Source organism: Marmota monax, unplaced genomic scaffold (genome assembly GCF_021218885.2).
Source record: "Marmota monax isolate L192 unplaced genomic scaffold, Marmota_monax_Labrador192_F-V1.1 WCK01_AAM20220418_F8-fsc00001, whole genome shotgun sequence".
NCBI classification, from domain to species: Eukaryota; Metazoa; Chordata; class Mammalia; order Rodentia; family Sciuridae; genus Marmota; species Marmota monax.
In genome coordinates, this window is record NW_026693777.1 from 56,495,158 (window position 1) to 56,521,388 (window position 26,231).

A 26,231-nucleotide genomic window follows, 5' to 3' on the forward strand; every position below is an offset into this window, starting at 1 on the left:
GGGAAGAGCTTGCACCAGTGGGGCAACAACAGTCTTCTTGATTAATGTTTATCTGAACTTTTAACAAAGTTTTCAGCAGTGCTGGATGGGGGATGGGGACTCATCTCCCCCCACATCTGGCTACTCCGAGTCCATCCCTGGTACCAAAGCTGCCCAAGCCCTCCTCACCACAGACCCCATGTGGAATCATCCTTAAGTGCTACTGTTGCCTCTTCCCAATCACTTCCTCTAGGCACCACCCCAGATCAGGCCTTCCCGACTTAACACAGTGCCTATTTCAAACACCGCAGCAAGGATTCAGGGAGACAGCTGAAGTCACAAGTTCAATGTCTGTTTCGTAGTATGTTTCCTGTAAATGCTGATTTCTTCCCCACTCAGATGCATTTCAGTAAAGAACTATCCATCATGGAAGCCTGTGGGTCTGGCTCCTGATCCTTATCCAACTCTGTGAGGAAGGCTCAAAGAAGTCAACAGGACCGAAAGACCTCCCAATGTCCCAGAAATCCAACCAGGTTGGATAGAAATCTCTACCTTTCCAAGGCTGCCTCAAAGGACGTTTGCATACCAGAAGGGTGACTTTAAAAGGAGTAAGAAAAGGAACTGCCTTGGGGGAGGACTGGGCAGGGCATGGACTGAATATGTGAAAGGCAATGGCAGAGCTCCTAATAGAGTCATTTGTTGATGGCCTCACAAGATGCCTGGCTGACTTTAGAGCAGGAGTCATCCATTAGACCAGGAGAGAGCCCACCCTGACAGGAAAGTCCTTTCCCCATCAGCAAAAAAGATCAAACCAAGATTATGCTCTTACTTAACAAGCTGCCCACTCCTGTTCTGCAGACAGGGTGGGGGCAAGGGCAGAGGGAATGTTCTGGGCTGGGGAAATCTTGCCTTCCCTTCCCAGTGAGAAGGCAACCTCCAGTGAACCTGCAGAATCAGCACTTTGACCTTGCCCTGGTCCACCTCTGGGACCCTGAGAGGTTACAAAGAGTGGGTTTTTACATGTGAATTTCAAAGCCAGTAAAAAGCACTTGGTTAGTTGGTAAATGATGAAAAATGACTTTACTTAATGAGATCTATACCACCATGGACAACACTTGATGGTGTGAGATGTGATTTCTCTAGCAATCAGGTTAGCTCTGATGGAAGGCACCAGAGAGGAAACTCCTCTTCCCTGCTCTGCTTCCTTCACCATAAACAAGGACTCATTTGGACCATTAAAAAAAACAAATCTCATAGGAGGTCTGAAAGTAATTTTTTCCTCTCCAAAATGGATACATCTTGAACATCCTGCTGAGACTGGTACCAGAGAAGAAAGTTTTGACAATCTAGCTTTCAAAGGGTCAAAATCAGTACAAAGGATAATTTAATTTAGCATCTTAACTTTCCAGTCTGACAACCAATAAATATTTAGTGATTACATTTGTAAAGGAGTGAGTGCAAGCTAGATGCAAAGACCAAATAATATATTCATATTTTCTACTTAAATCTTAAGGTTATTCACTTTTTAGGAGAGAAAAGGCAGAATAATGTCTTTGAATATTTCAGAAAAGTAACCTATTTTTCTCCCTCTCCCTTTCCTCTTCCTTCTTTTTCCTTTTCTCCCTCCCATCCTCTCTTCCGTTTTATCTTCTTCTCTTCCTCTTTTCTTCTCTCACCTCCTATCTTCCCTCCCTCTTCTGTTTCTTTAACTCTTGAGAAAAGTCAAAGAGTAGGACGGAGGAAATTTTCATTTTGAATTCACTTTACATATCCAGGACTGGCTGTGGGGAACAATTTGGCCCCATAAAGCCTTCAGCCCTTTGCCTACCCTACTCACTCCACAATACCGATCCTGCTCACAGTAACCAGAGAGGACTAGAAAACCACATTTTCTGGGCCTCTCTAGCCTAGCTGCTGCCAGAGATCTGAGGCTGCAAAACTGTATCTGTGATCCCTATGTGGCAATTAGGCAATTGCCAGTCTAAGTGGCCATTTGTGCCTTTTGAATAGCATGCAAATGGCTGATTGCGGCTGCAATTCAACAGCACATGCTCTTTGGTATCTGCAGTTTTGCTTCTGAGCTAGGGGAGAGAACATTGGGGGGAAGTTGCCTGCCCCCACCTCCACATTTTTCTCTATGTCTCTTCCCAGAATACTGATGACTGTCCAAAGGAAGACAATTTTGATGTGCTTGGAACAAGCAAAAAGAATGGAAAATCCAGTCGCACTCAGAAAACATCAGCGTCATGATTTTTAAAGTATTTCAGTGGCAGCTGTGAAGCAGGCGAGTTTTCAAAGCAGAGGGGAGATTAACAAATGGTCTGCCCACAGCTCTGCAGGAAAAATGAATCAGTGGCGCCACCTCCTGGCAGAGACGACTCCGGGAGAGGCATGGCAGACATTTTGTTTGGGGCTGCAGAAGGTTCAGAGCTGGGAGAAATCACAGGACTTGTTTTCACTTCAAAGCTGAAGAAACTGAGTCCTGGAAAAAGTGATGCAACAAAATCAGTGGTAGGTCTGTGACCGAGGAGCTAAATGAACCAACATCAGTTGAATCCTTACTAAGCACTGAACACTGTAAAACGACACTACAAGCTCACAACAACTATGAGGAAGACATATTTCTCCCATTTTCCAGATGATGGGGTCATAGAGGTGACTTAAGAGGTGACAGAGCTTCCATTCGCTTTCTGGACTTAACCAGCAGCCTTTCATACACACGCAAGTCACATGCAGCAGATGTCAAACCTAGGCTCCAGCATGTGTATGGGGGGAAGGCTGCCATGTTGTTCGGCTCCCTGCTCCAGATGCCTGAAGGGAAGCAGGCCCAACTCTGTGCAGAGTGGAAGTGGGGAGGAATCTCCAGGGAGCAGTGGAATGCCTTCCCAAGAAGGCTAGTGGTTCCTGAGAAGCCAATTAGTAAATAACCTGCATCAGACACCTTGTTCTCTCCATTCGCTTTTTCACGTGTGTCAGATCAGTACCTTATTTGGAAAATATAGGCTCTATTATGTGGAACACAGGAGAAACTCAACAGACACTTGGTAGGTAGGTTGCTGCAAAAGGGAATTTGAAGATCATCTCCTTATTAGTTAGCAAAACCCTGTCCCCTACCCCCCACTATTTCTTTTCAATTCTTTATCCAGTTTGAATATCTACAAGATTTCAGAGAGGGCCCATTTGAAGCATGTGCCTATGATTACAATTCTTGCTGTGGGGCTGGGGTGCTGGTTCAGTGCTTAGCACATGTGAGGCACTGGGTTCAATCCTCAGCACCACATTAAATAAATAAACAAACAAACAAACACACAAATAAATAATTGTATATATAAAAAATTCTTGCTGAATTCTCTCAGTTTTTCATCTAACAATTGTACTCTCTGGGGGCTAGAGTTGTGGCTCAGTGGTAGTGCCTTGGCCTAACATGCATGAAGTACTGGATTGATTCTCAGCACCACATACAAATAAATAAAATAAAGGCCCATCAACAACTAAAAAATAGTTAAGGAAAAAAAAAAAACACAATTGTACTCCCTGGTCCTCATGGTCATGGTCACTTCTTGGACATTGATCTGGTTGTCTTCTCTATAGCAGTGGTCAAGTTTCTACTGTGCTCCTCTCCTTTAAGTTAAACTTCCTTGATTTCTCTGCTAGGTCCTCCAGGAGATTTCCCTTCCCACCATGCAGCCCTTATCTCTGGCCACAGTGTGGCCCCAGAACCTGCTATTGTGCGGACTGCTTTACTAACACCAGGTCCAGGAATTGAGAAATTTTGTATTAATGGTCCTCAACTTCAGGATCTCATCTGTAAAAGGAGGGATCTGGACCTGATTACCTCTGTGGTCCTTCCACGTCTCTGATGTAAGCCCTCTTGGCATCACTGATGCTGTCCTGAGCGCCTACACTGACTCTCTTAAAACAACAACAACAACAAAAAAACTGGCAGTGGCATTTTTCTTCAATGATTTACAGTCACAACTGAGCTTAATTTGCATTTTAATGTTTTCCTTCCTGGAAATTATTTTCCTAATTGCTACAGGTTATTTTCGAGAAGAGAGAGGGAGGGATTTTTGCAGAATCTATTTGGCTGATTTGGAGAATCCTTAATATTCTGAATCCTCTCACCTGCCCCTCCCTCGCCCCCATCAGCCATTCCTCAGGCCAGTCAGTGCAGGAGCAAGAAGAGCCCCAGAGATCAGCTTCCAACACTCAGCTGGGTGGCGGGCTCTCCTTCACTGCCCACCAAGCCTGGGGAGGGGCTGCACCAAGTGTGTTGTCTGATGGGCAGATACAGCCTGGGTTAGTAACTAGTGTCAGGACTTCTCCAACCCTCTGTGTGGTCATCTGTATCATGGTGCTGATGGCACCTGCCTGGCCTGCCTTGTGAGACTGCTCTGATGAGCTCACCAGGATTTTTGAATACAGGAAAGTGGCTATACATATCAGAATTAATTTCAAGATTATGATAGCTATTCTTCCCATATGATGATATTTTTATGACCAAGATTATATCATTATTAATATTTGCTCTAATTCAGAGCTTGTCTATGTGGAACACTGTCTGAATGTTCCATGCATATGATTAGGACATACATTTATTTGTGCAAGCACTATGTTTGTCACCTTAGAGGATGCACAGAATTTAGAGCATATACTTATTCTGGCACAAGAAGCATTTACTATCTTTCTAAAGGACCCACTACTTCTGCCTTTTACTTCCAAGTCTGAAAAACAAGGGAAGGAATTCTAGACCAGCTTCGGGGCTTGGGGCTGCCGCTGAGAGCCCTGGTTCCCCTGTGGGTGATGGAAGGCAGCAAGTGCTCCGGTGGCCCGCATGGGAGTAATCATCAAAAGAGAAAAGAGACAGAAATATTTTAATTGCCTTGTAACCGCTCCTTAGCTGTGAAACAAGGTGGCCTTCACAACTGCCCCCAGAGAGACCAAACACTGGCCAGGACTGTTTTGAATAGAAAGCCATAAAATGCAAGCATTTTAAAGGAGTGCTACTCTGTAATCACCACTGCTATTTATAGAGCTCACCGGCTCCATGGGCTCAGGGCTGCCCAGAGAACACTTCCCAGCTCCCGCCTCAGAGTGTCAGAATGCCACCCAGATCCCAGTGGGAATTTCAGTTGGAGGAAATGTGGGCCCTGCGATACTGTGGTCACTTGCACAGGTGTCCCAGAAGGGGACCAGGGTGGGAGTCCAGGCCAGAGCCTCCCCCATCAGGCAGGGCAGAGAGGGAGGTGGGCAGAACCACTGACCTACCACCTCTCACCTCTTTCTCCCCTGCTCTCAGAAACCAGGATATCTGTTCCCTTGCAAAAATAAAATAAAATACTTTAAACATTTTTTAAAAAATGAAGTTCTGTCCTAACAAAATTGAGCAGTTCTAGAACTGTCTGGATTCTAGTATTTAGGGACTACCTGGGGTATAGCTGGGTTCCTGCTCAATCACCTGCTGGCTGACATCTCCCCATTATGTATCTCCCCCCCCCCCCCCCCGCTTTTTTTTGTAATGCCAGGGTTTGAACCCTGGACCTCACACATTTGAGGCAAGTGTTGTACTTCTGAGCTATACCTCCAGCCCAGCTCTTTTTAAAATTTGTATTTCAGTTTCAGAGGCTAGCCTTGAACTTGTAATTCTTCTGCCTTGGGCTTCTGAATAGTTGAGATTATAGGTATGCACTACTGTGCCTGGTTAAATCCCTCGTTCTTTAATGTGAACAGAAATGCAAGCAACACCACACTGTTGGCCAAAATGAATGAAAGAGTCAAACAAATAGAAAAATTGATTCTGGAGGAAACAAAGGTAGTTCAAGGAATAGAAGAGAACTTAAAAAACAAAAACACTGGGCTAGGGTTGTGGCTCAGCTGTAGAGCATTCACCTAGCACGTTCGAGGCCCTGGGTTCAATCCTTAGCACCACATAAAAATAAATAAATAAATAGATAAATAAAATAAATAAGTAAAGGAATTGTGTCCAACTACAACTAAAAAACAAATATCAAAAAACCCCACCAATCTGTAAATGATGAAAAATGACTTGCATGCACAAAAGAAAAAAACAAGAGAAATCTCCCATAAAGTAAAATGAAATGAAAGAATAGAGAAGACTACTCCAGAAGATTCAAATTTAGTCTCCTGAGTTTCAGAAAGTGAGAACCTCAAACATGGAGAAGAGAAAATTATGAAGGAAAGAGTGTAATGACATTATAATGAAAATGATTCACTTGGGCTGAAGGTGTTGCCTGGTGGTACATTACTTGCCTAGAATGTGCGAAGCCCTCGTCAGTCCCCAATACCACACACACATCCACATCTACTGTGTGCCTAGCACAATAAATTGAGAAAATAGATTCAAACTTACACACAGCATGAAAGTTCACAATACTGAAAATGAAGAATATTAAATGCTTCAAGGGAGAACAAAATTATTGTCTACATAGAGACAAGAATTAGAATGGCTATATAGCAAACATAAAAGAAAGTAGTGGGACAAAGACCTCAAAGTTCTGAGTGTAAAAGATTATCAACTAGAAATCTATACCCAACAAAACTATCATCTGAACATGGGTGTAAAGCCAAGATACTTTCAGTCCTACAAGAACGCAAACTGTTTCAAGCAAACTCTTTTTAAGGAAATTACCTAAGAAATTCCAAGAAAACCTGAAAGCTTCACAAAAAGTGGAACTTTAAAAAACTTTAATTATGAGGCTGGGGCTGTAGCTCAGTGGTAGAGCACTTGCCTTACACATGTGAGGTACTGGGTTCAATCCTCGGCACATTAAAAATAAATAAATAAATAAAATAAAGGTATTGTGTCCATCTATAACTAAAAAAAAACACTTTAATTATAATCCACACACTATTTGAATCAGTAGTAAATAATATTTATCTGGTCATAATAACATAAGTGTTGTTTACTGATTTTTTACTTACTTAAATAACTAGTACATAGAAAACTAAAACCAAAATGTAATCCTTATGAATCTTCAAAACACAGAAGTAAAAGATGAAAGAGTTAGGGGAAGGAAGGGAGCTAGAAAAGAAAAGAAAAGTGCTGATAGAAAAATCAAGAAATATCATCCCAGTCAGGCACAGGGGTGCACACCTGTAATTCCAGCAGCTCAGGAGGCTAACACAGGAGGATTGCAAGTTCAAAGTCAACCTCAGCAAAAGTAAGGTGCTAAGCAACTCTGTGAGACCCTGTCTCTAAATAAAATACAAAATAGGGTTAGGGATGTGGCTCAGTGGTTGAGTGCCCCTGAATTCAATCCCTGGTAGCCCCCTCCCACCAAAAAGAAAGAAGTATCATCCCAGCAGATTGGAGAAGAAATAAAGGTATTGTTTTTAAAGTGCTAAAAATGACCAACAGAGAAATTGAAAATTAGAATATAATGGTAAAGGTAGAATAAATAGGCTACTCTATTATAGCAGGAAATAAATCATGCATAAAATTGACAAATTAAGGAGTACAGTGAGAAACATTGTTTATAAATAAGGAGAAGGGAAATAACAAAAACTGGGGGTAGAACTGGGATCTAATAGGTTCATTGATATGATTTTAATCTACATGATTTCCTTTATATTTTGAAATAATTTTAGATTTAAAGAAATTTTGCAAAAATAATGCAAAGACTTCCCATGTACTGCTCATCCAGATTTCCTTAACACTATCATTGTATGTAGCTCAACGACTGAAATCAGGACATTAACATCAATGTACTACTATTAACTCTATCTGAATTACACCATGTTTTCTTTTTCTTTTTTTTTTTCCTGTTGTAGGATCCAATCCAAGATCCCATAATGTGACAATTGGTCAGTTTTTCCTGGTCTTCCATAACTGACACTTTTTTTTTTTTTGCAGCGGGGGGTGGTGTGTGGTACTGGGGATTCAACCTAAGGGCACTGTACCACTGAACCACACTCCCAGCCCTTTTTTATTTTATTTTGAGACAGGGTCTTGCTAAGTTGCTGGAGCTGGTCCTGACCTTATGGTCCTCATACCTCATCCTCCTGAGTTGCTGGGAATACAGGAAGGCATCACCATGCCCAGGTGACTTTGACACTTTTTGAAGAGTTTGGTCAGTTACTTTGTAGACTGAATCTCATTTTGGGTTTGTCTGATGTTTTCTCATTATTAGATTGAAGTTATGTGTTTTGGGCAAGAAGGGTGTGCCATACCTCAGTGCTTCCTATGGAGTTTTATGGGCTGGGGTTGTGGCTCGGTGGTAGAGCACTTGCCTAGCACATGTGAGGCACTGGGTTTGATCCTCAGCATCACATAAAAATAAAATAAAGGTACTGTATCTACCTACAACTAAAATAAATAAATAAATAAAATAAAGGTATTGTGTCCATCTACAACTAATTTTTTTTAAAGAGAGAGAGAGAGAATTTTTTAATATTTATTTTTTTAGTTTTCGGCGGATACAACATCTTTGTTTGTATGTGGTGCTGAGGATCGAACCCAGGCCGCATACATGCCAGGCCAGCGCGCTACCGCTTGAGCCACATCCCCAGCCCCTACAACTAAAAATTTTTTTAAAAATATTTTTTAGTTGTTGATAGGCCTTTATTTTATTCATTTATTTATATGTAGTTCTGAGAATTGAACCCAGTGCCTCACATATGCGAAGCAAGTGCTCTACCACTGAGCCACAACCCCAGCCCTAAAAAAAAATTTTTAAAAATATTTTATTACTGGTGAAGTTAGCCTTGACCACATGGTTCAGGTGGTATCTTCAAGGTTTCTCTAGTTACTATTTTTCCCTTGATAATTAATTTCTTGGGGAAGATACTCTGAGAATAGGTTAATATTCTATTTCTTTTCCAACTTTTGCTGACTTCAGCTTCGAGATTCTTATCTGCATGACGGTTACTGTGGTTTTGGCCTAATCACAATCATCACATTCTCTCATTCCTCTCCATTTACTAGCTGTAATTCTTCCAAAAGGAAGAGTGATCCTTTTCCCCATGTACACATGGTCCCCAATTTATGATGGTTTGACTTGTGATATTTTGATTGCCATGGTATGAAAGCAATATGCATTTAGTAGAGCTGTACTTCTTTTGATTTTAACCTTTTTCTAGGCTATTGGTTTGTGGTCAGATATTCTCTTGTTTCTGGCCAGCTCCATCAGTCCTGTGATGGAGGGAAACAACTGACATTCTACAGTGTACTGTGCTATTGAGCTGTGGGTTTCAGTTTGTTAGGTGTATTAAATGCATTATCAATTCACATTGGGTTTTTCAGCACATAACCTTATCACAACTTGAGGAACATCTGTACTTATTCAGTTATTTATGTCATGAATTTATGGATATCTGTTTCATATTCATGGACCCATGAGTACTTATTTTATCCCATGGGTAATAATTCAGTTTGTAAGGCTGTAATCCCAGTGGTTTGGGAGGCTAAGGCAGAAGGACTGAAAATTCGAGGGTGGCCTTGGCAATTTAGCAAGACCCTAAACAACTTAGTGAGAACCTGCCTTAAAATAAAAAATAAAAAGCACTGGAGAGAGAGCTAAATTCAGTTTGTTCCAACTTTCATTTTCAGGAGCTTTTTCAGTTTGGTGCCGATGCTCTTTTGTTAAATTTTTACCATTTTTGAGCTTTCATAACTATACAATATTACAGTATCATATTTTATTTTCTCTGCCCCAGTTCTGGATTTGACCATTTTCCCAAGAAAATCTGGTTCATTTTATTGAAGATTGGTGAATCTATATATCCATAATTTATTTATAAATATTTGGTACATATTACAAACCATGAGTTCATCAAATTCCCTCAAGTCTAATCCAACAGAGTAATTTCCTTCTCCAACCTTGAAAAATCTGGCTTTCATTGTCTACAATATATTTACTTACTCATTCAGTCCTGGTATACACCCGTAGAACATTGCTCACCCATACCACTGCAAGAAACAAGTTTATTAACTATAATACAGTGTTTATCTTCCATTTTGTCTTTGGCTTAATATTATTTTACCAAACTACGTTTTACAAGTTACTTGGGTTATTTCACTTTTCAAAATTTTTAAAAATTTGTTTTAATTAGTTATACATGACAGTAAATGCACTTTGATATATCATATATCATGGAGTATTTCATTCATCTGGTTGTGCATGATGTAGAATAGGCAATTTCTTTTTTTCCTCACTAACTTCCATGAAGTTACATTATTTATTTACAATTCAATTAGATTAATTTTTTATTGTTTTGTGTCACTATGTGTTCTTCCCATACCCAGATTGATTTTTAATGTATTTTTGGTCCGGGGTATATGAAACATTAGTATTGTTCTAAGTCAGAGATTTACAAAAAGGTGTGTTTGAGTATTGCTCCCTTGTCATCCATATTAATCCACTCCTTCCTCCCTTTTTGACTCCTTTCCCACCCACTTCCTATAGATAACTATTTCTTCCTGTTGTCATAGCAAAGTGCCACAAACTGGGTGGTTTAAAATGACATAAATTAGAGCTGGGGATGTAGCTCAGTGATAAGAGCATTTGCCTAGCATGTGTAGACCCCATGTTTGATCCTGAGCAGTGAGCACGCACGCACACACACACATTCACAGATATTTATCATCCAGGGTTCTATTGGATTAGGAGTCCACTCCTCTCTAATATGACCTCATCTTAACTGATTACATCAGCAATAACCCCATTTCCAAATAAGATCACACTTGGAAGTACTGGGAATTAAGACTTCAACATAGGTTCTTGGGAGGGACCCAATTCAACTGAAAACAGTAACCTATGTCTTTTGTTTCTGTTTATTATTTTATTTCTTTTGTACAAAGGAATACATGTATGTTTTTCTTGTATCCCTTCCTTCTTACATGTAGGATCCACACTATAGGTGCTTGAAGTTAGTTTTTTCACTTAACAGTATATCCTGGGCTGGCTTTCCTGGTTCACACCTGTAATCCCAGTGGCTTGGGAGGCTGAGGCAGAAGGATCACAAGTTCAAAGCCAGCCTCAGCAACTTAGCAAGAGCCAGTCTCAAAATAAAAAAGGAATGGGGTTGTGGTTCAGTGGTAAAGTGCCTCTGGGTTTAATCCCTGGTACCAAAAGAAAAAAAAAACCCAGTATATCTTGGAAATCACTTCATATCAGTTTTACAGGGATTGTCCTTATTCTTTTTATGATGCTGCTTACTACTCATTTTGTGGAAGAGATGTGGCTTATTCAACCTATCTCCCATGATCAATCATTAGATGTATAATTATCAGAAAAGTGGTAATGAATAACCTTGTGCTTATGTATTTTTCACATTGTTAGAAGTATACCTTTCAAGACAGATCAATCCCTCAAGATGGTAGTGCTGGGACAAATTGCTTATGTACTTTCATTAGGTATTGTCAAATTCTATTTGCAGTTTGCATTCCCACCAGCCATCTGTGAGAATATCTGTTTTCCTCACAGACCATAAAATATGTCATGCTTTTCTTTTGGCAAATGTGGGAGAAATAATTCTTCAGTATTTTCTGCATTTTTAAAATATGAATGAACCTGAACATCTTTTTGCATATATAAAAATATCTTCCCTATTTTTCTATTGGGTGTTTGGTAATTGGCTCCTAACTTATTTTAAAAATATTTTTAGACTGAAAGGATAGGTGTGGTGCTGTACCCCTGTAATCCCAGCTACTTGGGAGGCTGAAAAAGGAGGATTGCAGGTATGAGGCTAGCTTGGGTAATCCCTGTCTCAAAGTTAAAAAAAAACAAAAGATACAGAAAGCAGATCAGTGGTACAGTGACCCTGGGTTCAACCTCCAGTACTGCCAAAACAACAACAACAACAACAAAGCTCTTTAGACTGAGATATAATCATACAACATAAAATCCCTCCCTTTTAAGTGTACAATTCAATGGTTTTAGTATGTGCAGAGAATTCTGCAACCATCAAACACAATCTGAGTTTAGAACGATTATATTGGCCCCCAAAGAAATTCTGTGTCCACTCTCTCTTCCCCCAACCCCACAGCTGTGGGTATTTGCCAATCACCTTTCTGTCTCATGGATTTGCGTATTCTAGACATTTCATATAAATGAAGTCATATGGTAAGTGGTCTTTTATGACTGGTTTCTTTCACTTAGCATAGTGTAAGTTTCACCTATGTTGCAGGATGTATTATCATGTCATTCTTTTTATTGTTCAATAATAGTCCATTGTATAAATATACCACATTTTGCTTATTCATTTTTAGGTGATGGACATTGGGGTAGTTTCCACTGTTTTGCCTATTGTCAATGACACCATTTTTTTTTTGTTTTTGCTTTTTCTTTTACAGTATTGTGGATTAAATCTAGGGCCTTGCACATGCTAAGCATCCCTGAGCTATACCCCCATCCCAGCAGCACCACTTCTTAAAAGGTCCATCTTTGCTATATGATTTGAGATGCCAGCCTTAGCATCTATTAGGTTTTCTTCATGTACTCAGGTCTATTTCTGAGCTTTCCGTTCTTTTTACCATTTGGTCTATTTGTGTTGTACCACCACACTCTTCATTTTAGAGAATTTGTAGCGTATCTTAATGTCTGATAGGGCTAGTTTTCTCTCAGAGCTTTAATCTAGTGTGTTCCTGGCTATCTATTTCTATTTTTCTTTATTTTATTATACTTATTTATTTAATTGTTTTGGTGCTGGAGATTGAATCCAGGAGCACTTAACCATTGAGCTACATCTGCAGCCTTTTTAATTTTTTATTTTGAGAGAGGAGGATTCTGTTTCAGCCTCCCAAGTTGCTAGGTTTATGGGCATGAGCATGGGACCTGCCCATGTGAACTTTAATATCAACTTGTCTTAAAAAGCTTGCACAAGGTCCTGGGTTCGATCCCCAGCACGGGGCGCGCGCATGCGCGCGCGCACACACATAAATAAATAAATAAATAAATAAATAAATAAATAAATGGCTGGGGATATGGCTCATTGGTTAAATGCCCCTGGGTTTAATCCCCAGTACCAAAAAAAAAAAAAAAAAAAAAAAAAAGCTTGGGTAGCACATTAGATTTTAAAATTAAGTTAGGGAGAATAACATCTCTGTAACATTGCATCACCCGTGCAGGAATAGGAGGTGTCTTTCCATTTGTTCAAGGATGAGGCAGGAGGATCACGAGTTCAAGGCAAACTTATCGAGGCCCTAAACAACTTATCCAGACCCTGTCTCAAAATGAAAAATAAAGGGCTGGGGTTGTGGCTCAGTGGTAGAGCGTTTGCCTAGCCTGTGTGAGGTGTTCAGCACCGCATATAATAAAATAAAGGTTCATTGACAACTAGGAAATAGTTTAAAAAAATAATTAAAAGATAAAAAGGGTTGGAGATGTGGCTCAGTGGCTCAGCGCTCCTGGGTTCAATCCCTAGTACCAAAAAAAAAAAAAAAAAAAAAAAAAAGAGAGAGAGAGAGAGAGAAAGATTGCTTTTGTGCTTTTCAAGAATGTCAGATTTCATTTTAAAAAATAAACTTGTTTTTCAACTAACTTAGAGGCTGTGTTGAGCTTTTCAGATGGTGACATATAACAACATGGTCACAATGTATGTCACATTCTATACAGGAAAAAAAAATCAATGTCTTAAATGCAAATTTGTCTCACCCTCTTGTCCAGCAAGTGGATATGTTTTGAGAGCCTGTAGTGGGGCTGACCAGTGCCTGTGATGAACTTTTTATCAATGTCAGCTGTAGAGGGATGTTTTGGGCAGCCAGGAAATGCCAGGGATACAGGATTATTTTCTTTTTTGGATCTGCCTCTCAGTGCTCTGCAGGAAGCCAGCTCTTTCCCACCTAAACCATAAAATTTCTTGAGAAAGATAAACAGCTTCTCTTTTCTTAAAGAGAGGGAAAGGGAGGCTGATACAGCCAATGGAGTCAATGATCTGAGACAAAATCCTTTCAGAATAGAGTGGAGAAGAAAAAGAAAGTGAGCATGTAGCTAGGACAGAAAAGTTCTTGTAATGCAATAGTCAGGCCTTGGTGACATGACAGATGTACACCCTTCCTACCCTCAAACATATACACACAGAGGATAGAAAATGACAGAAAAAAATTGATCAGGACTCAGAGAACAAAGAACTGCAAGGCACAGAAAAAAGTCCCTGGGCCAGCTACCCTCTCTAGAGAATCTTTACCAAGCCCTCTCCAGAAGTCTAATCTGATGGCCTTAGACCAAACGCCGTGATACATTGGATTTCAAGTTAGTTATAGTGTTTATTCAGAAAATGTAAACCATTGCTGACATTTAAGTCCTAGTTTTAGAACCTAATAAAGTGCTATAACAATGCACATCTGGTTAGGTTCTGCTGTCCACTGTCCCTGCCTCAGGGATGGACAGCCTGCATTTAGTTTATTTACATCCTTTCCATCTGGAAGAGCAGAAGGGACACTGACCTGACCACATGCCTGATATCCCAAATAAAGAGGTTGCTCCAAACCTCACCTGCAGGTCAGGCATAGTGAGATGCAGCTGAGCACCTAGTTTTCTTTGTTCTTTTTTCCTCTCTCTCCTTTCTCTTTCTTTTTTCTTTTTGTACTAGGAATGGAACCCAGGGACATTCTACCACTGACCTATACACTAAAAACCTTTTCATTTTTTGAAACCGGGTCTAAGTTGCTGAGCCGGTCTCAAACTTGCAATCCTCCTGCCTCAGCCTCCCGAATAGCTGGTAACATAGGTGTCTGCCATTGTGCCTGGCTTCAGGTGAGAACTCAGGCTGGACAAATATGAAGCTGTTAAAAGCCTGGGTCAGGAGACCACCTACAGAGGCTGACCCCACTTCTAGATTGCTTCTCATTTACTGTGTATGTGGGGCTAACCCATCTTGTGTCTTATTTTATCTTTCTGAGCTATCAGATGAGAACAGTGGTATGTACCCTTACTACTTTACTGGCATTTAATAAAACGAGACAGTGTATGAAAAAATAGAGTAAAGAGAAATAAAAAATGCTATCTAAATATAAAAGTGGTTCAGTGAATTCTGTGTTCTAGCATTCTTGAATGTCCTAATTAGGAAGAAGGGGAACAATTAACTTTCAAGCATATTTGTCATGGATTTAAAAAATCTCCACTCACTTAGGGCTGAGTCACTTTTCTAACCACGTTTCTCTGTGTGTTAGATCATTTTAAAAGGGCTGGGAAACCTGTGTTCCACCAGCTGAAAAGACTTCCAAGCCCCCATATCTTGGCAAACAGGCTTCGGAATGAGGCCATCCCCACATTGTTGGCAGGGTAGCCTGAGGTTGAGTCAAAGGAAAAAAGTTATTGTCACTCTGGAAAAGATTCTGTAGGCTCAGAGAAACAGTGTCTGTTATATTTAACTAGGGAACCAATATAATTCTAAAAAACCCTCACATTTATGTCTGTCCATTTTGTTGTAAGCATATTTGTTCTCTGTGTTCATGCCCATGAATAGTAAGCATCTTTTGAGTAATTCAATATGTGGAAGTATTTTGTGGCACAGATTTGTGAAATACTTCTCCTACACAAAAGCCCCAAGTGAAATCTCATGCAGATGAAATAATTCAGTGGCCTGTACAGCAACAAAGAACACCACGGGCCACACTGGAACCCCTGTCCTGGTTGTTTCTCTCATTCTGAGATTGGCTCCAGGTAAACAGAGCCCAGGATGAAATGGCAAGGCTGGAAGACTGGTCTTCTGAGCCTGCAGGGCTTTTCCAACCTAGGGGAAGGGTCCCTTTTCCTAAACCCCACCAATACTGGAACAGGTTTTACCTTTTACTATAAGTATCTTTGGGACAAGGAATCTTTTGGCTTGGGTTATAATTTTAGTATTTTCAGTATGGAAGTGAAAGGCTTTATTTGTTAGTAAGATCGGGCATCAGCAAACAGGTGGGAGTATATTCCATTGCTCTTGAAACTCACTATTCCTGCGAGGGATGCCAGTCCTAAGAGTAAACTACTTTTAGTTGGTTAGGGTGTTTCAGAGGCATTTAGTCATTTGGGGTGTGGGGGCAAAGAGGAGAGGCTTTCTTCCCTCCCTCCAGGGTTTGCTATCTAACCTTCTTCTCTCTTCTGGAGCTGCCAGAGACTTATTCCTGGTAGGTGCTGGGAGACCTCAAGGCCTCTGGTCCTGTCTCTGTGGAGCAGCCTGCTCCTCTGTCCCTTTGTGCTTGCCCAGGCTCCCTGATTCATCTCCAGTCTTTACTTCCTCCCCAAAGATCTCAGAGCCCGTTCTCATTGTACGCCTCTCCCCCAGGGCCACCTGGCCTGCTGCAGTTTCTCCACCCACCCAAGCTTCCTAATGGAGGTAATAGGGCTGTTTCCCAGCAGTGAAGTTATCCACAGGTGCAGGGGCCAGAGTGGCCACAGCTTTCAGCCTTCTAGCACCTCGATGCTAATCAAAGAGCAGCAAAGAGCTCACTTCACAGCGGGGCACAGGTGGCCTCTGGGATGGGGCCAGCACAGAGCAATCTGGCCAGGCACAGGGGGTATCAGGAACAGGAGCCCAGGCCATGAATGGGTACCAGGTAACGGGTATTCACACACGTGTGTGGGGTGGGGGGTTGAGGGGAGGAAGGTAGACCTGAGTGAACAGGGCTCCAGAGAGAAGTCTTGACAATAGTTACAGATGGCGGAATACAAAATGAAGAAGAGGAAAACACTAAAAGCTTGGTTTTGGATATAATTGTTTTTTCTAGCCCAGCTAATGACATCGCTTATAGTCTTTCCCCAGTCACCAGTTATTTTATTAAATAAAATTAAACATAAGGGCTGGGGTTGTGGCTCCGTGGTGGAGCACTTACCTCAAAGGTATGAGGCACTGGGTTTGATCCTCAGCACCCCATAAAAGTAAATAAATAAAAAAATAAAGGTATTAAAAGATTAAATATAATATTACTTAGAAGTGATGTGACATTTGGTAATTTGACCAAGTTAGTTTGCTGTATACCTACTGTGGTCTCCTCAATAGCTCACAATTGTTTGCTGATAACCCCAGAATCTCAACCTACCTCTGGATCCACCACCACTCCCTGCCAGGAGCCTCCCTTCCAATGCCAACACGTTCAAGGCAGACAGTCCTCTTTCTGTTCCAGTGGCAGCACCAGCACTCTGCTGTTTCACCCATTAGGAGTGACTCATGATTATCTCTGAGGAGGCCCCTGTCGGAAACTGAGGTGTCAGCCTGCACTCCTGTCTGTCCTTCTTGCCCCGCCTTTCTGACAACAAGGTCCAATTCAACCATCCCACTTCTCCCTCTGTCTGCTTCTCAACCCTGACACTACCACGTCATGGGAATGCTCTCTAAACTAGTACCTGTGCTCAGCCTTTCTGCCCCTAAATTTGTAGAGAGAGCTTTCTAACGTGCAAATGAACCAACCACACCACCGTTTGGCTTCCCCATTTTGAATAGTTTTCCTATTGTCAACAGGATACAGATCAGATTCCTTTCACCATTTATTTCTATTTCTCCAGCCCCATATAATCTCTGCTATTTCACCCATCAGGAGTAACTCAGAATTATCTCTGAGGCGTCCCTTGTTTTATTTCACTCAAACTCACTTTTTCACAGGCCACACGCACTGCTGAAAATTAGAGGGCTGGTTCCAGTTCAAAGCCTTTAGCTGGACTTCCCAGCCAGAAGTCCTCCATCTGCAGTCTATTAGCTCTCCCGATCGCATTTTGTTATTCTCCTTGCACTAGAAAAAACAAACAGATGCCTCTCCCACAGTCTTTGCCTTCCCCTCAGTGTCAGAGGTTTGCTCCCAGGTGACCCCCTGCAACCCCGTGGAGCTCCTTTCTCGCCTGTGGCCTCCCCTCCCAGCTGTCCTGTCTTATCACCACCCTCAGTTTCTGGCTGTTTCTTTCTGATGAACCACTCCAGTCCCCGTCTACCTCCTGGCTGTTCTGGCGATGGTCTTCGGAAGTCTTAGGTTTAATGCTTTGAACACTGGATACTGGTTTCCAGTGATTCCTGCATGCTTGCTTCTACCCACAGCTTCCATGACTAATTAGTAGGGGACACCTTCAGTATTACTGTTGGGGACAACCTCAGCACTAGGGAGCAGTTTCAGGCAATATTTCTGCTCCTTTCCTGCAGCCACTGTGGCAGACTCAGGGTGTGAATTGGGGATTTAACATACTTCCTCATAATCTGCCTCAGCCTCTCACCCTAACTGCCCCTGGCCCTAGTGGACATAAGCTAAGTGAAAACAGTGTGTTCCTAGTATATAAACACAGCTCTCCTTTCAACCTGCCATCTTTGAACTTCTAGGTGTAAACTATGGAATTGCCAATAATATACTGACCACCTAGATTAAAATGTTGCCTGGTTTTCAATATTTGGCACTCCTGGGGGAATTTCTTCCAAATCTCCAAGGCTGCAAGCTAATTTAGCACACCACCAGGTGAATGGCTTCTAGCTGCTTCTCTCTTCCCTTCTATAGTTTCAAAGCTTGGCCTTATGCCTACTGATTTCAGTGCTGGCCGATACGGTAGCACCAACCACATGTGGCTGTTTGAAAAGTGGCCAGGCTGAACTGAAATGTGCTGCAAGCCTAAGATACACACTGCATTTCAAAGACTTAGTAACAAAAGGTGAAAAACAGCTCATATTTTATAAGTTTATATTGATTACATGTTAGAAATGAAATGTTGCATACTTTGGGTTAAATAAGATGTATTACAATTAGCTTCATTTATTTTTTACTTTTTCAAATGTGGCTACTTGAAAATTTTAAATTATGCATGTTGCCTGCATTACGTATTGTCAGATAGTGCTGAACTAGACTGACTTGGAATGAGGTCTCAAACATGTATTGATACCCCTTCAACAACCTTTCAGTGTGTGCCATTCATTTTTCCCTTTACCTCCCTCCCCACTGTTGGCAATTACTAAATTAGTAATTAGAGGTCTTGACAATACATCCCAAATTCCTTTCACATTGTCCCCAGATGGTAATGGAGAAAGTACGTAAATTGAGCCCTTAGGGCAATGGCAGATATTCCAGAGTTCTAGGAGTGACGGAATTAATAGGACTTTCTTTTCTCACATTTTTTCTGAAGAGGTAATCAAGGATAAAACATCACTGAATTCCTCCTAGCTTAAAACCACACACTGGGCTGGGGTTGTGGCTGGGTGGTAAAGTACTTGCCTAGCATGTGTGAGGCCCTGGGTTCAAGCCTCAGCACCACATAAAAATAAATAAATAAAATTAAGGTATTGTGTCCAACTACAATTAAAAAATTAAAAAAAAAAAAAGAATGCAAGCTTTAAAAAAAAATAAATTAATTAAAAAAAAACCCCACACACCATCGACACCGATTCACAAGCATTGCACCATTACAACAAACAGCAATACTAAAAAAGCAAACCCAGTTGGCGGCTCGCCATTCATCACTGAGAACTTGGTTATCCCCTTGGAAGCTAAACATAAGATATTTCACTGTCATCAAGTCTGGAAGAGTATTTATGCTGTGCTTGGACTAATGCCCAGTGACTGAGTATCAACAAAGTCATTAATCTGGATCATGTTTTCAAGTCTAGCATCAGTGAAAATCCTGTTTGTTTAAACAGAGATGATCTCTAGTTCACCGTGCTCATTACCTCTTATTCATTTGAGAGAATATACTCTTTCATTTACAAAATCTACCGCTTCAAGGAAAACTACCCTCAGGAAAGCATGGGATTTGTCTTGATAATAATTGATTACTTTTCACAAGAGAACTTAAATCAGGACATGAATAATGGATTGAATGTTACCCATGAACTTACAGTTATGGATTTCATTTCTGTTTAGCTTCACAAGGAGAAAATTCTGTTCTTGAGGCATGTGATTGCAGAAGAATTTCCAGTTACTCAGGCGTTGGAGCCCTCCCTGCCCTTCTCTCTGGAGATTTAAAGCAGGTGTAAACACATCTACAATAAATGATGAGCAGCTCTGGGCTATGAACTGCTTTCTTCCCTTCTTGGCTGTAATTTTACCTGCCTCATAATTCTGAACATGATTTCACTGGAAAGAACACTAACCTTTAAACAAAAAGAGCAACTATAATCTTTTATTTTCCTACATAGTAAGGAAACTCATAAAGATGAGTTAAGTCTAATTTCAGGTCAATTCAATCTCCATGCTGTTGAGAAAAATGTAAGCAGGGTCCTGCTTGGGGGCAGTAGCTCATGAATTTACAGCTGCTCCAGCTGAATCCACCTAATGCTGTGAGCTAATGTCCATCTATCTGTCCTATTTTTGTTGACAAAGAACAGAAAACTATACTGCACATATAATCAGATGTTTAAGTGGTTTTCAAGAAGAATCTTCAGAATCTGACTTTCTTAGCCTTTACCTTGACTTTGTATGAGAGGCAGCATTTTCTAGAAACTATCTAGGTAAGATCTATGCCACCTAATCCCTGCAGTTTGCCAGTGTGATTAGATCTTACTCCCATGGTTGTGTTCTGCAGATGGGAGAGCTGACCTGCAAAAAGATAGATTACCCAGGTGACCACACCTCAGCACCTAATCTTGCAAAGCAGAGAACTTTCTCCACCTGGTGGCAGAAGGGAAAATGAGAGAGATTTGAAGCATGAGAAGCATTGTTGGCTTGAAAGATGGTCAGGGACAAATGATAAAGAACTGCCCCAACAGCCATTCAGCCAGAAAACAAGAACTTCACACCTGCACCCACGAGAAACTAGGCTGCCAACCTGAAGGGTCTTGAGAGAAGAGCCCAGCTGACTGACACCCTGATTTCAGTCTTTTGAGACCCTCAGAAAACCCAGCTGGGACTATGTGAACTTTGAACTATAGCACTATGAGATAATGAATGGATAGTATTTTTAGCTGCTAAGTTTGTGGCTTTTGTTGTTGCATCAAAAGAAAACTTATACATCCAGGTAATTTGTTCAATTCCATAGCATTTTTTTTTGTTGTGGCTCATAATTCACTTATTTTACAGGCTCTGTGGTCTCAGGTGAATTCCTTGTCCTTGAGTCTATAAAACCTGCCTCACTGAGTTTTTACGAAGATTAAATGAGATCCACAGTGTTTACTGCACAATCTGACGTTCAACAGGCATTCAGCCAAGCTCCCTCTCTGCATGTGTATTTACATAGCCCCCAGTCACCGTCTAAATACAGACCTTCCAGCATATTATTGCACAATTCTTGGTACGAATTCTTGGTAGGTGCTCAACACTTGTGCACTGAATTGACTGTATACACACAGTATTCATCAGATCAAATTCGCGTTTATCAAATATTTGTGTTGGGAAATGAACAGATGAAAAAGATATATACAAAGTAGTCACTGTCCTCTACCTGCTCAGAAGTTTGCAGGGGGAAATTAAGTAAACAAAGAATTGTAATACAATGTCATTCGTGTGAACCAAAATGCTGAGGCTTCAGCATCTTTCCTCTGGGTCCAAAAGAAGTGATTTATTAAATAGAAATGAGAAGTGGAAGCATTCCAGGCAGTATGGGTATAGCAGAGTTTGTGGTATCAGGGGCTGGAGGGAGCCTGATTTGGGTGGAATAGAGGGGATCCGAGTGAGGACTGATTGAAGGGGGAACTGATTCTTCAGGCTGACGATGGACTGCATTCATGCTAACAGGTTTGGACTTCATGCTTCCAGCTCTGGAGAGCTCTCACAGAGGTTGTTTTGTAGTACAGCAACCTGATCACACTTGCAATTAGAAAGAAAACACTGGATGGAGGGACTGCATGGAATGGATTGCAGGGGAAGGAAAAAAACATAAAAACCTGCCGAGACTCTGTTAATAGCAAGGTCCTGAGATTCTAACACTTTAGGGTTATAAAAGAATGTACGCTATGATGGATAGTAGAGCAGGGACTTCCTGTACAGGTGAAGCATAGTGTGGGCTAGTGATCCTCCAGCCAGGTTAGAATGGGAAGGATGGAAGCAGAGGGCAGTGGCCTGGGTCCCCAGAATTAAAAACTATGGTCTGAATTGTGGTAGAACTATGAGACCAGAATAGCACCTTCTCAGGACCAGGTTGACTGGAGGTAGAAGTGAATTCCCTTAAAAAAAAAAATTTAGTTGTGGATGGACACAACACCTTTATTTTATTTATTTTTATGTGGTACTGAAGATCAAACTCAGTGCCTCACACATGCTAGGTGAACAGTCTACCACTGAGCCCCAGCCCTAGCCCCATGAATTCCCTTCTTATTGAGAACCTTCTTGGTGCCTAAGTGAAAGGAGGAAATGATGCTTACTTCATAATAAACAGCCAGAACTCCTTTTCTCCTAGAAACAATGTTATAAATAGTGACTTAACATTGCTACAAAGAGGTTAAAGCTAGCTTCTTCCATGTGCAGCAGTGTTTCTGACATCCAGGCTATTTGGAACTTTTTTTCTATTGAATATTTCATTATCAACCAGATGTTTGGAACATGACCTTTATGTAAAGTGGAGATTGACTATCTCTGATTAAATTTATAATCATCTTAGTTCATCAGCTGTAAATTCAAGATTGGAGAATTAGAAGTCATTACCCCTGGCTTGATAACATTTCTGTTTAAAAATGAGTCACAGGGCTGGAACTGTAGCTCAGCAGTAGCACACTTGCCTGGCATGTGTGAGGCACTGGGTTTTCTGCCACGCCACCAGCAGGCGAACTTCATAATAGAGGTTCGAAGCATAAAAATTAACTAGTGAGTTTTAAAATTAAAGAGACATAATTCTCGTTACCTTTAATGCCCAGCTCCAGAGCCGGCTCCTCCTAGCTCCTGCCTCCAGCCACCTAATGCGGTGGCGAGGTTAACACAAGAGCCCAGCGAGAAAAAGAGAACACGCCAGGGAGTGAGCTTTTATTGGGGAACAAAAAATTCATGGGAAAATTCCATTCAATGAAGGCCGAGGGGGGCAGCATTCCAAGGTCAGGGTCAATGATTGGTCTTCGGGTCAGTGGTCAGGCACACCTCCATACGGAAAAGCCCTCGCACCTGGGACAGGGTGGGGAAGGCTCTGACACAGTTTTGTCTAAGCGCCTCTCACCCAGCCAGGGAGGTAACTCAAATCACGTACGAGAATGGCTTCCCACAGGGTTTGATTCTCAGCACCACATATAAATAAATAAAAATAAGTAAAGGTCTAACAAGAACTAAAAAAAATATTTTAAAAAAATGAGTCAGTCTTGTTTTTAAAATTAGAACTTTATTTGTGGAATCAAGATTTTAAAAATGATTTTACATATTAAGGTATGCAATATAATTTGATACATTAATCTTGATATTTACCATAAGATTTAAAAAAAAACAATGTCAAATAGCTTATAATCAAAACAGATTGTTTAACTTGATATTTGTACGGAATAACTTCAGCATTATAAATAAAAGTAAAACAAATACCATTTAAACTTGCATTCATAATACAATTTTGTTGGTTAAATTTTTTTGATTAGAGAAAATATAGGGTAAAATGATGTGCTTGTAATTTATAGACAAGTCCAATGTCCTTGTTTTATGAAAATGACCTTGTTGGCTCTCTAGCAGAGAATGCATTTGAGACACTTTTCTCTCTGTGATGAAGGGCCATGTTGTATGATAGAGGTTCCTTCTGGACGATCGGCCCACACCTAGGTGATGAAGAGGATGATGGTCTCTGGCTGGGGGGTGGGCAGAAGCAAGTCTGGTCTCATTAATATCATGTTCTATCTGAAGTCATAGTATCATTCAAATGAGAATCAGTCAGATGAATAAAAAGCTTGATGTTTTCTGAAGCTCTAATATATGATATTTCATAGATATTATAAAAACAATATATAATCCTGCTTTAACAAAAATAGCTTTCACATTCAGTTCTACATAATGAGGACACTTCCGAAATGCACTGGCCCATGTTAATATTACTCTGCTGATGTGGAGAAAATGAATTCTGATGTTAAGATCCATATACAGATACACATATATACACATATATAAAAATACGTAGTTAATATCAGATATGTATCAACATCTTTATTTAATACAGGTCATTTTTTTTAGTTGTCAAAGGATATTTATTTTGTTTTCTATTTATATGTGGTGCTAACAATTGAACCCAGTGCCTCACACATGCTAGGCAAGTGCTCTACCACTGAACCACAACCCCAGCCCTGTAAGTAATTTTTAAATGAAGAAATTCTTCTTTTGGAGCATAGTCAGTTGGGACACCTGATTTGACAAAATTTGAGGGCTAGCAACAAAACATCCTCTGATTATAATATGTTACTAAATCACTTTCTAATTTTTTCTCTCTCAGGATCTTATAACAATCTTGCATGTTAGCAAGGGTGGGTATGAATATTCTCACTTAACAGGTGAAGAAACAGGAGCCCAGAGAGGTTAACTTGCTTCAGTTCACACAGTTGGTAAATGATATAACTAAGACTATAGCTGGTGGTCATGCTTAAATGTTTGCTGACAATAGTGAAGGATGCACTCATCTGTGGATTACTTTCTGTAAACCCAACTAATAATGTGGTGTCTGGAAAGTGGTTTTGCTACTGTCATTAGAAATATCTACCAGGTGCTGATGTATACTCATGTAATACCCCAACAAACTTATACCAATGGCCAGAAATACTTTTTACAAGTCTCACAGAGCATTTGTATGTATATAAGAATGTTTAAACATATATTTACAATTAATTATTCCTATATCACCAAGATATCACATTGATAAACAGATTTCATTTTTTTATAAGAGCATTTTCTATATAATCATTCGAATAAATGTATGAAACATATAAATATAGTATTGGCACACTTTAATCTTTGCAGGTGCAATAGAACCTAGATGCCTTATTCTGCCCACCTCTGCTTTGGATTTTTACAAACTCATTTACACACTTGTCAGTTCCTTGAGGATGAAGACTGAGCTGATGTCACTGTCACTGACAAGCTTACCCCAGGGTTAGCACAGTGCTGTGCACATGGCAGGCATTTAGTCAGTGCTGAATACATGCACGTGTTCTTTCTGTGCTTCAATTTGGTTAAAGTAGGATTCTATCTGTAGCGTTTTGCTTGAAAGACTTTGGATTTATAATAAAACATCATTTTCATAGTAAACAGTATTTTAGAAAATATAAGAAATGTGATAACAAATTTAGTACAAATTATGCATTTAACTATTCTTTGGTTATTTTTAACAAATTATTTGGTTTTTTTAATATACTAAAACTATACTAAAAATATAAAAATGCAACTGCAGAAATTAGCTTAACCTGTAAACATAATAAACCCTGTAAACATGTATTTACTACATAATTGTGCAAGTATAAAGAGAGACTAGTAAAGGCAAGTATTATACATTTAACTCAGATCTTCAAGGCATATTTAGAAATACTGCTTTGTGGAGCTTTAATGTTGCAGGAAAGGGTTCTTCTAACTACACTAAAAACTTGAAACAAGTGATAACTACACCAAGGAACCAAAAGGCTATACAGGCCAGAGGAAGGCTTAGTACTTTTCACCTATTGCACAGAGGAATTTACTTCACATGTCTTATGAACCACCTTGTTTAGTATAAGGATGTCAATTAACAAAAGCCAAATGCTTTTGATGTGAAGAAGTAAATGACTTTTTTTGCAAATGAGTCAAATGACTAAAAAATCAGGTAACACATTTTCCAAGTTTTTTCCGAAAATCTGGGCAGTAAGGTGCATTAGGCAAGTCTAAGATAATAAATAGGTGTAAGTAGCACTAAATATATTGTAGTTTACTCCATATTAAAGTATTTCCCCCAAAATTTCAGTTTTCCTTCTCAAAAAGCATCAAACTTTTCACACATGACACTTATCACAGATATTTCACAGTTATAATTTCAGTAGTTTAAGAAAGAACTGCCTGGCAAATACTGCAAAAGAGGTAAATGTTAAGGATAAAACTCACTATTTCAGGCACACAGGACTTATATCCTGTAGTGTGAACTCCAAAGACAGAATGAGATAACTGTATTAATGCAAAACATTACTTAAAAGTGATTGAAATAACAGTAAAACCGTCATACTATTTCTTCTAGTGTTTTAAATGATTTTCTCCAATATCTGGGAAGAATCAGTGGCCAAGTTTTAGCAGTTCCCTGGAAAACCTGAAGTTGAGAATCTGCTTATAAAACCATGGCAGTAAAAACACCATAGACTGTTATTTGTAATCTAATCAACTCCATCAAAACCCTGAGCGTTTTCAATTGCCATCTGAAGTTTATCCCATAATTCTTCAAATGATTCATAGGGTGGCAAGTCCAAGCGATTAAAGCTGAAAGAACAGAGAGGAACTG

General features: G+C 40.2%; 1 protein-coding gene across 4 annotated transcripts in view; it reads right to left on the minus strand.

Annotated features, from left to right (window-relative positions):
• Window positions 1-23,106: 23,106 nt before the first annotated feature.
• Nedd4 (NEDD4 E3 ubiquitin protein ligase) overlaps window positions 23,107-26,231 on the minus strand; it is a 133,819-nt gene continuing 130,694 nt past the window's right edge. For all 4 annotated transcript variants that reach the window (XM_046461461.2, XM_058584826.1, XM_046461462.2 and 1 more), the window contains one exon: window positions 23,107-26,209. In XM_046461461.2, the coding sequence (XP_046317417.1) occupies window positions 26,107-26,209 (103 nt within the window). In that variant the 3' untranslated portion in view covers window positions 23,107-26,106. The remainder of the gene's footprint in view (window positions 26,210-26,231) is intronic.